Source organism: Helicoverpa armigera, chromosome 16, assembly GCF_030705265.1.
Source record: "Helicoverpa armigera isolate CAAS_96S chromosome 16, ASM3070526v1, whole genome shotgun sequence".
Classification (NCBI taxonomy): Eukaryota; Metazoa; Arthropoda; class Insecta; order Lepidoptera; family Noctuidae; genus Helicoverpa; species Helicoverpa armigera.
Genome location: NC_087135.1, coordinates 9,421,183 through 9,432,597, shown reverse-complemented (window position 1 = coordinate 9,432,597; position 11,415 = coordinate 9,421,183). Strand labels below are relative to the sequence as shown.

Below are 11,415 nucleotides of genomic sequence, written 5' to 3'. Positions count from 1 at the left end.
AAAAATGAATACAACTAAAACTATTTACTATAGGTACAGGTACAATACGTTTTCATAAAACATAGTAAGTTGCATATCAAGAATTATTTAAAAAGATAATATATTAATCAACCAATAATTACTATAAAGGATGATTTAACACTAAGGTCAAACATTCAACACAAATGCATGTGATTTTTTAAGTTTTTAAACATCTTTCAGGTTTTGATTTTGGTAGTAAGGTAGACCGCACATCAGTGGTAACTGTTATGCACCTTAACTCAATGGTAATAAGTACGATTTTCCAATAAAAGTGTTACCACTGACCTGAAGTTGACTGTACATTGAAACGAAGCTTCGTTAATTATGTTTTAATCTTTGCGTCTCTCACTGGTATCATGTAACTAGTCGAAAAATAAATGTTTTTGGCATACAAAGGCACTCAACAACGTTCGGAACGACGGAGTTCTTATTAAAAAAACTATTATTATAACAGACTGAAACCATTCAAATTACCAATTTGACCCCTTCCAAAACTTAAGGGTAAGCTTATTGTACAAAATTATTTACCTTAGAGTAAGTTTCTAACAATAATTTTAATCTATACAGTGCCAGTCATTATTGGTTAAAAACCTTTTAAATGCATACGTTATTAGGTGGTTATTTAGAGACTGGGTTTATGTACTTTTCAAAACAATATGAGTAATGATACAAATCTATAATTATTTATCATAATCGTTTTATTTACATCTTAATTTCAGAACCTGTCTGTGTAAAGTGCATTTTTATTGCAACAAAAAGTACTATTATTAAAAAAGCTTACATTAGCTACATCTAATAACACAGGTCAACAGCATTTTTGGTGCAAAGGTGAAATATACAATTTCTTGTAGGATATTAGATACGTAATCAAAGACCAGAACATAAAGTTGCACTAGCACGTAGGGATTTAGAGATATACCCCTCCTAAAGTACCAAAAACGCGTTTTTTAACGATATTTGACGATTTTTTTGAAGGACAGCAAAATTGTTTTTTTTGTTTCTATCTATAGCATTATATAGTACTACTCTTCCCAATTGAAATTCATTTTTATTTCCAACGCTAAGAGTTTAAATTTTCATGAAATATGTATACAGCTACGATATATCGATCTTCCCTATATTTCATTTGGCCTGTTAGTATGAAAAAACTCCACTTTAGTTATAAAATGGTATATATCGGGAAATAAAACTCGCAAAAATATAAATTAATGCGGGGAAAGTAGTACTATATGATGCTTTAGTTAGAAATTCCTAGAAAATTCTGCTGTCCCCAAAAAATGACATCAAATTTCATAAAAAAACGCGTTTTTGGTACTTTAGGAGGGGTATATCTCTAAATCCCTACGTGCTAGTGCAACTTTATGTTCTGGACTTCGATTATGTATCTAATATCCTACAAGAAATTGTATATTTCACCTTTGCACCAAAAAAAAAAACATAATTTGTTGACCAGTGTAATCACATACAAACAAAAAATCTACAGCAAACTTTACTCAGATTTTTTATGCCATACAATAATATAACAACATAGATAGAAATTAAACACAAAACATCATAGATCTTTAAAAAAATAGACGTCAATATATAGCTAACTTTACAGTTACAAAAGTCCAAATACCACACCCTGATATATGTAGTTACACAAAATGCAAAAAACAGTGGTATTTTTCTCCTGATTTATGAACATACTGGGGAATTTTTCACTGTCAACCTATTATCGACATTATCTATATCGAAACAGAGTCTAAAATCAATTAACACAATATATTCATTTCAATTCTCTTCATGTCATCGTCTACCTAGCCTTTTTCTAGGCCTAGCGGGATGACTAAAGATGAGATAGAAAACATGCAGACTTTATGGCTTCTGACTACCCGTATCGACTGCCAAAGATGTTAAAATAACAGCCGGGACTCACCAATTTATCGTGGTCCCGAACTTTTTCATTTTACAGTAGTTTTATATTTTAGACTCTATTTCAATGGGGAAAAGGTCAATAATAATTTGTCAGTAATTTCTGGCTACTTAGATATTTAATAGAACCTAAAATCATTTACGACTATCATGCAGTCAGTAGTCCATACTCTTCTTGTCACAGACGAACTGATTTTATACTCTATTTAAAAAGGGAAAAAGATGATAATAATTTTACAAGGACAGCAATGATCTCCGGTACTTTTAGTCGTATTTTTTACAAGCTTTTATTTGAACGTATTGTTCTCTATATCGATCTTCTGTCGCAGAACGCCGCCGAGTATGAACTCCGTGGACACGACAGTGGCTCCTCGCTTCCGGAGCGAGGGCCACGTGGCGTTGTCTTTGGGACAGGATACGCAGATCCAGTTACTTCCGCCCTCCTTCCATGTACCGCCCGAACATTCCACTATTACTGCAATAATATAGGAATATATTAGTTGGGTTGTTTATGTAAAGCGCACGTTTACAGGCAGTTATTTTTAAAACAACTACAATGAATGTTCAAAATACCTATAGGTATAGTTGTTTAAAGTGAACTTGGAGCTTATTTCTGTCAGTGTAGCTAAGTGGTAGACAAACCACTTAATCACAATAGTTCGGCACTTTTTCCGGGAAAGCGCTGCAATTATTACAATTTTATTCAAAGTCTAAGTTAATTTTTATTTATTTCAAATAGGCCTATTTGGAGTCGGCGCAGTATGTTTTCTTCTTCCATAGTCTACTGTCTACAAAAAGCGATAAAGCTATGATATTAATAATATTCTAATTTTGACAATTCTACAGAACTAAATAAAAATATCGAGTGTTTTTATAAAATTAAGTAAATATATAAATGCAAAGTACTCACATTTCATCTCCGAGGCATTTGGTTGCACGTTAGGCGTGGACGAGACATTGTAACCTTTCAAGAAGTTTCGCTTGCTTGACAATGTCTTCTGCAAACTGAACTGGAATCGCTTCTCGGCCGACTCGTCTTTCATCAAGTATAGCCACGGATCTGAAATTAAACAAATATATGTTTTAAAAGGTGGAGAATGGATTTTTGAAGTCTGTTTTATGTTTAAAGATTGTTTTGGATTACTTTTGTACAACCAAATTAGCCTAATTATAACGAAGTCAAGTCTCATATATGGAGATCAGCCAACTGCGGAGGACATAGAGTGCACAAGCATTTGCATAGACACAGGTGCAGTCACTATTCCTTCGCTCTCATAGCCCGCTGGGACGGCAATCCGACACATTTACGTTGCCTCACGCAAGTTTAATGCTTCAGTGTTCACCTGTTTGCTGATAGCCTGGTAGCGGGCCCAGACACAGCTAGGAAACGGAACAGATAATGTCGACTACGTATCCTAAAACTTTCTTATGTTTTTGTAGACTTACCGACAATAATTTTCGTGTCTACGCAGGCCTGCACCCAGCTGGGCCCGACGATGGGCCGGCCGAGCCCCACCGCACACAGCAACTTGAACGTACGCTTTATCGACACCGTCAGTACCACGGAGCATTGCATCACGTCTGATACTATTACTGCTCCTGTATAAAAATATTTTTTTTTATGAAAAATAAATAAAAAATATATATGCTTGTAATAAGAAAGATTTATAAGAAATTTCGAGTCTTTTCAGTTTAATTTTGACATTGAACAGGAGATTGCATTTTGACAAAATATTTGTGAAGCTAGTAGCAAAATTCAACCTCTAATCGCAAATCAACTAATAGACAGACTATAGAAACCATTAGTTTAGCAAGACTATAGAATCATATTTAAAATTATCTACTGAGTTCAGTCTACAAAAAAAACTTACGTTGGTTAAAAGAAAAGACAAATCATCCCCAAAAATTACAATTGGTGCCAATAGTCAAAGATCTTACCTAGTTTCTCCAATTTCTGTTTAACTTCAGCACTGGGGAACGCAGTGAACAGCACATGTTGGGTTTTCATCTGCCTCGCCGGTGTCGCTCTTAATGATATATTACTTATATTGCTAACTGTCGTATTATTATTCTGACTCGTAGTACTGGTACTAGTGTTGCCACCCCTTGTACGTTTCGGACTCGGCGCATCACTGTCAACCAAAGGCCTCTTGACACACTTAGGAGACTCGGGGCTAGAACTCGACATATTGTAAACAGTACTCTGTTCGTGTAAACTCTTCTTCAAAATAGACTTAGGACCTCTCTGCGAGTCCTCCAAGTTCTCTACAGGCTTTCGCTGCCTTTTACTCCTTCTTACTTCGATTTCAGGCGATTTCGATCTCTCTTTCTCTTGTTTTTTGACTGCTGAATTTCTTTTGTTAACAGGTTCTTTTTTAATGTTTTCTATTTCAGGTTTCTGTTCAGTATTCTTATCTACAGTGTCGACTTTCTTAGATCTTGTTCTCAAAGTACGAGTTGTTTCTTCTTTGCTTGTATCTTTTTCCGCTTCGTTGTTCTTCTTGTCTTTTCTTGATTCTGATTTAGTTTTTGTTTCTTTCTTTTTAGGTTTTTCAATCTTCACTTTAATCTTTTCTTTGGGTTCGCTACTTTTACTGCCAGTTTTCTTCCGTGACGTGCTTGTTTTTTTTTCCTCTTTGACAATATCTTCAATTTTAGATTCTTTGTTAGCCTTTGCCTTTTCGTAAGTTTTGAGTCTTTTTATATTTTCTATGATAATATCTCCATCTATTTGGTCCTCTTGTTCAATTAAATAAGTTGGCTTTAGCATGTCAGAGGATAACTTTTTATTAGCTTCGATGCAACCTTTCATTTTATCGGTGGGTTTTCGCTGTCGAGTGATAACTCTCACTGGTAGCTTATCAACATCCAACATTTTAGTAAGGTCTATCTTTGGAATAGATTTTTTCTTCTTGCGATGTACTACTGGAGTAAACTGATCTTCTGAATAGTTTTCTACTTCAGATTCACTGGAGGAGTCAGTGACATTAGCTCTGCTGTGCGACGACACATTTTTCTTAATTTCTTGGCTATCCGGTAAATCACTGTCTGTGAATACAAACGGCTTCGTCTTCTTAGGAGTCGACATTTCATCTGACGAGTCACTGGGTATTCTCTTTAAAAGAGCGACATTGTCATGTTTCACTGTTTCTTTAGATTTGTCATCTGCAACTTCTAAATCATTTTGAGTGCACAAATCTTCTAAAATGTCTTGCGTGGCATTATAATAGTTATCATCATTCACTTGCTTATTTTTATCAGCATCTTTCGGCGATGCTTTCGGAATTTCTTTACTTTTAAGTTTTATTGAAGATGGTACCTTGAACGGGCTTGCGACCTCTTTTATTTGTTTCTTAGGAACAACTTCAACATCATTAATTATTTGTGCAGGCCGTTTATCAAACGAAACGTTTTTAGATATGCTCGGAACTTCAACAACATCTATAACTTGGGTGAGCATGTCTTCAAATGGCACTTTCTCTTTCACATAGTTATCTAAGTCAATTATTTGCGTTGCAATGTCATCTTCATCAGGTTTGTCTGAACATGCATCATTTATTTCAATGATTTCTTCATTGTTTACAACGTCTTTCTTTTCAGGTATTTTTTGGGCCGGGATTAAATCGATATCTTCACAATCCGTAGAACTATCAGATTTGATCCTATTAACTCTCTTTGATGGGTTCACATTGCTATTTTTGTCAATTTTTCCTTCTTTTGTAGTATTCTTCTTGATTGGTAGTTCAGGTATAATTTGGGTGGGTGCGATGTCAATATCTTCGCAATCTGTGGAACTATCAGATTTGACTCTAGTTGTCCTCTTGACGCAATTGGTGTCATTTTGCTGCTTATTCTTTTCACTGGGTAATTCAGGTATTTTCTGAGTTGGCAACATTTCTATATCTTCACAATCTGTCGAGGCATCAGATGCTATCCTCTTATCTCTTTTAGATGCAGCTGGACTAGATTCCTTAGGTATAGTTTTCACAGGTTCTTCTTTAAATGGCAAATCATTTTGTAGTATATTTTGCGAATTGAAATCCTCGTCAAATATCTCCCCGTCAAGGTCATCAAATAACACCTCTTCTTCTGAGGTATTTGATTTGTCTTTGGGCTCTGATTTTGATGAAGCATCCGAGATTTTCTTATTTGTCAAATTATTTTTATTCGCAACTTCTAATGCTTCATCGCATAAGAAAGGTTGCGTTTCTGCGTTAAATATGTCTCTGTTATTCTCTTTATTAGCTGCGTATATGTCTAACTGCATTTCATGTTGACCGGTAATTTTGCGAACTTGAGGTAAATGTTCTGTGGAAGGCACTTGTGTGTCTAAGCTGTGTATAGAAGGTGACGAGACTCGTGGAGGAACTTGTGTATTCGCTGTGTATATTGAGTCGGTACTTTCGTTAGCTTTAGCACTGGGCACTTGCGTGTCCAATTCATGAATATCATCTATTAAATTTTTACCAGCTTTGAGAGAAATTAATGATTCATTCAAACTCTTATTAGGGTTGCTTATAAAACTTAAGGAATTTGATAGTTTGGAAGACTTTCGATTGCCATATGTTTTAGGGGAGGTCTCTGGTTTGGTTGATATAGGTTTAGCATTTAAATGTATGAAGGAACTGTTGGATAATCTAGATTTTGCGCTTCTGTTTTGTGGCGTAGCAAATGAATCATCCTGGAAATCAATTGTATTATTAGTGACACGTATTTGCAACAAAGTAGCATAGTGATAATAAAAATATATTATTGTGTCATACTTTAGTAGTTATAAATTAATATTTACAATACTCCTACAGTAACGTACACGTTTTTTATTTATTAAATGATAAAATAAAATGATCTTATTCTAGAACATACCCGATCACTGACATCCGGTGATTCTGGTATCAAAGTTGTAGGAACCTTGTTTATCTTGGAAACATGCTTAATCACCATAGGTGTGTCCGGTATATCTATTGCTTGGGTCATAGGCAATTCATTATCTTCTTCTAGCAGCCTAAATACACCGAAAATATCCCCAAATTGCACTGTGTCACCATCCCTTAAAGGCTGAGGTACGTACGGTTGTAGTATGTTCTGGAAGTGACACAATAATTATTTATTATTTTGTCTATGTGTTCTAAAATGCTCTTCTTAAAGTAAACATGATAGGGTAGTGGTTCTTTAAGCATCTGGCTGTGCAATAGACAATTTTGTTACAAAAAAAAATACTTTTTTTAATTAATTAAATTTTTTAAATTAAAAATTAAAATACGTGTACAATACTCACATTCAATAACTTCGTTTTGTTAGCAGAATCTAAGTCCATAAGCATGAACTCTCTACTATTTAGTACGTTTAACACAGCATGTTGCCTCGAAACAGACTGAAAAAAAAATTGGATTAGCTTTAAATCGAAGGACAAAACTATCAGGTCCTATCTACTAAACAAAACATAGGTAATTAATTAATTAATTATTATTCTTTATTGCACACATAAATACATTTGACACACTGAAAACGGAGACATTATGCACAACGGCGAGCTTAACCCAGAGTTGGGTTCTCTTACAGCCAACCTTAGAATGAAAGAGTGATTTGATGGGGTAGGGCAAATGTGCAACTTTATACTACACAACACAACACAACAATTAGGTACAATAAATACTGTACATAATAACACATTGAACAACGTCACATAAATGTAATGAAAGGAGTGTGCACATTACAGACATAAATATGTGAACTGAATACAAATAAGAAACACTATAACTTTGTTACTGCACTGTACTAAAACATACATAAACAGGTCAAATCTCCAGGATAAACACATATTCACTTGAAAGATTACTTAAATATAACATCCAAACAGAACAATGTATTAAATAAAATGAAGTTTGTACAACAATAAGGCATTCAGTTCAATCATTTTTAGAAGACGGACCAATTTAAACTGGTGTTTTCCCTGTTGTTTCCTGTTTTGTCTATAAATGACATCATTATAGTGATATAGTCACCTATACTAGCCTAGATGTAACATTTGCAAGTTTATTTCATATGTTTGCATTTCAAATCATGTTACCAACCACTTCATACATGATACAGAATGCTCATCTTTGGCCTTGGCTCATCCATAAATATAAAATGACAACATTATTGATAAAACACAGTGCAACACACTTACAGATAAAATAGATTGATAATAGTATACATTAACCATATATCTATACTAATATTATAAAGCTGAAGAGTTTGTTTGTTTGTTTGAACGCGCTAATCTCAGGAACTACTGGTCCGATTTGAACAATTCTTTCGATGTTAGATAGCCCATTTATCGAGGAAGGCTATAGGCTACTTTTTATCCGGGTTTGTGCAGAGGTTCCCACGGGATGCGGGTGAAACCGCTGGCAGAAGCTAGTATAGCATAAGCTGTACTTGGAAAATGATTTAATAAAGTTCTTGTTTATAAAATCATCATCATCCGCAGATTTGGAGGGTCCAAATGCGTGTTGAGTTTATAAAACCTCGATTAACTTACAAATTATTATAATTTATCAAACATTTTGTGTCATGGGTTTCCACAAAGTAACGCCTGATTCCATAATTTATCTAAACTGCCAGTTATCAGTTGTGGCTGACGCAGATGGGAATTAATTTGTATGTGAATACAAAGTAGTCCTTACCTTGGTAAATCAGGTATTTTCCACTAACACACATTTTTTTACAAATTGGACCAGTTGTTCCTTAGACCAAATTGGTCAACTTTATAATATTATTTATATATTTTTATTTAAGTAAATTGGTATTATTTATGCTTGCAAATAACCACAACCTTATCACATTAACTAAATGAATCAAATAAAAAATGTGGAATAAGAAATGTAGACACTTATCAAATATGTCACACTTTGTTATCACCAGTTTACTACTTTTTCCTTATTTATTACTTGAAAAATTATAGTTTATCTCTAAATATTCAAAACAAGCTGACATAAAATCAATTGTTTGTATCATATTATTAAATTACAGTTTTATCTCTAAATGGGGATCCCCCAATACATAAACAAGCTGACACATGTATTATCAGCTACTTCTTTATATTTAATTCAGTGAGGCCTTCTAAAATTCGAAACAGAAATGTATTATAATATTTTCGTTCTGAAATTATATGTTTAATCAAAAAGGTCATATGTATGTTATGTATTCTAGTAGCTATACTCCATTAGAGTAGGCGCTTAACAAAAGATTAACAATCTTGGCATATATTTTTATTTAAAAGCTCAGCATATACCTACAATATATAACAGTGACTTAGTCAATTATTTAAATCAGTAGATTAATATCTCTTTGTGCAAAAAGTTCTATCAAGATTGTTTGCCCTACTTAAGAGTATTACATTATCTTTCTGTAATTAGGCATATTAACAAAAATGTTTCAATTTCTTTCATAATGTAACTATCGAAGGTGTATATAAAGGTGATAAACTAATAAAGAAGGATTTTTTTGTTTGTTTTTACCCTAAAGCTTCCGAAAATACAGAACAGATTTGAAAATTTCTCTATTCACCTTTGGTAAGCTACATTCGTCCCGAGTAACATAGGCTATATTTTATCACAGTATAGGCATTACCACGGGAAAACAGCAACTAAATTGATATTTGTTAAAGTTCTATTATCAAATACTATACTCTATTCACGGAAGCAAGAGCTAAAAGGTAAACAAAGAATGACACTTTTTCAACATGGCGGTATAACCCGACCGATGACAAAACGTCACATTTTTGTGCAAAATGTTCGCAGTATCTGTGATTTTGTCATCGGTCGGGTTATACCGCCATGTTGAAAAAGTGTCATTCTTTGTTTACCTTTTAGCTCTTGCTTCCGTGGATAGAGTATAGCTTCCGCTCACGGCTTCGCCCATGTAGTGTGTTGATAAAAAGTAGCCTATGTGTTAATCGAGGGTAACACGTATCTACAAACCGAATTTCAACCAAAGTTTTTGCGTAAAAGGATAACAAACATACATCCATACATTCTCACAAACTTTCACATTTATAATATTAGTAGGATTTGTACTCACATTTAAGTTAAGTACGATACTACATGTTTGGGGATCTCTGCCTATTTTGTTTGGGCCTTTCAGGACTGGATGTTTTACTCCACATATGCCCAGGAATCCGACCTGTAAGTAAACATAATTACATATAATATTGTGTGTATATGAGAAATAGGAATCAAGTAAAGTTTTGTTATTCATGTAGATTGTTAAGCATTGAATTTGACATTGAATCTAGTGGATAGCTGACCTGATGCACATACACAGCTTACATTTCAAGTATATGCCTATACAGTTCTATCTAGTGACACAAATAGGTACATTAGGTACTGTGTGCAAAACAATAAGTATCACAATTTGTTAGTATTCCATTATAACAGTGAGCTATTCTAATGCTCCTGCTCCACCTGCGTTAGCGTTAACGTTAATGTCAATGGCCAACTACACGTTACTTATTGCATTAAAAATGCGTGTTGGCTACACTTACGCAAAGAGTTAATCCCTCATGAAGTAACGCGTTAACATACATTAAAGAGATTAAACTCAGACACACAAAATAATTCTAAAAACTAAAGCTTTCTCATTTGACCATTCCATTATCGTGCTCGTAAAATGCAGTTACAACTTAAACAAAGTGTCTACACTCGTCCTTGCATGCGTGCAATGAGATGGCATTAATGTAGCCAACATCACTTAGCGCTCTAAGCTACGCACTAAAACCCTTTGATGTGTCCAAAAAACCGACACCCGAGTTATCGCTTAACGTATAATGCTATTAATAATGCCATTAGTATAAATTGCCATTAAAACGTTGGCCACATCTGCGTAATGCCAAAATTTAACGCGTTAAGACGCAGGTGGAGCAGTAGCATTAGGAAGTTCAGTTTCTCGATAATTACAATGGTCTGCAGGAACTATCAACGAGAATCATCCAAACATATTGCAGGTTAAAACATAACTTGAAATTCAACTTATTATGTATCTAACGTTTCTTATTATGTTTATGTTATTAAATAGACTTGGTCAGCTACTGATGTCTTGTTCAAGCTACATAATAATGCATATTTTACTGCAATACATTTCCTAATTTGGTCCTATATCAAGAGTTGTCAAAATAAGCGCGTAATTTCGTTGTCGAGGCTTTCTGCGTTTCATGAAAACATTATCCACTGACCTGTTCTGGGCACGTCCTCTCCGTGTTTGTGTCATATAAATTTTGAGTACACTCCAACCTCTGAGTACACTCCATATTGTCCACTATTTCATATCAATTTATAGCTTCTGATTTATTAACAACACCAGTAAACGCTTTCACTGATTGTTTACGCCGTTGCCGCTCCTCTCGCGCGCCGCTTTTATTATTTTCCCTCAATGACAATTGACAAATCGTTTGACATAAACGACTAACGACTGTCATTTTATTTAGAAGCATTGCCATTA

At 34.3% G+C, this 11,415-nt stretch overlaps 1 protein-coding gene across 2 annotated transcripts; it reads right to left on the bottom strand.

Moving 5' to 3' along the window:
* Positions 1 to 2,196: 2,196 nt before the first annotated feature.
* Positions 2,197 to 11,347, bottom strand: LOC110372136 (uncharacterized). Of its 2 annotated transcripts, XM_021328687.3 has the most exons (8): positions 11,150 to 11,347; positions 10,000 to 10,101; positions 7,211 to 7,306; positions 6,799 to 7,017; positions 3,874 to 6,616; positions 3,382 to 3,534; positions 2,846 to 2,995; positions 2,197 to 2,410 (listed from the first exon to the last, which is right to left on the bottom strand). In XM_021328687.3, exons 1-8 carry the CDS (start codon positions 11,222 to 11,224, stop codon positions 2,223 to 2,225), a joined length of 3,726 nt encoding a protein of 1,241 aa, XP_021184362.3. In that variant the 5' UTR covers positions 11,225 to 11,347; the 3' UTR covers positions 2,197 to 2,222. The 2 variants fall into 2 exon arrangements, with proteins under 2 accessions (XP_021184362.3, XP_021184363.3); XM_021328688.3 differs by lacking the exons at positions 10,000 to 10,101; positions 11,150 to 11,347 and adding an exon at positions 8,604 to 8,789.
* Between the last annotated feature and the right edge of the window lie 68 nt (positions 11,348 to 11,415).

Excerpts from the sequence above, each read along its gene's own strand:
- LOC110372136 (XM_021328687.3), bottom strand. The coding sequence starts at position 11,224 with ATGGAGTGTACTCAGAGGTTGGAGTGTACTCAAAATTTATATGACACA. Across the intron at positions 7,307-9,999 it reads GTATCGTACTTAACTTAAAT|TCTGTTTCGAGGCAACATGC; the intron begins GTGAGTACAAAT and ends TTTTTTTTTCAG. Across the intron at positions 7,018-7,210 it reads ACAAAACGAAGTTATTGAAT|AACATACTACAACCGTACGT; the intron begins GTGAGTATTGTA and ends TGTCACTTCCAG.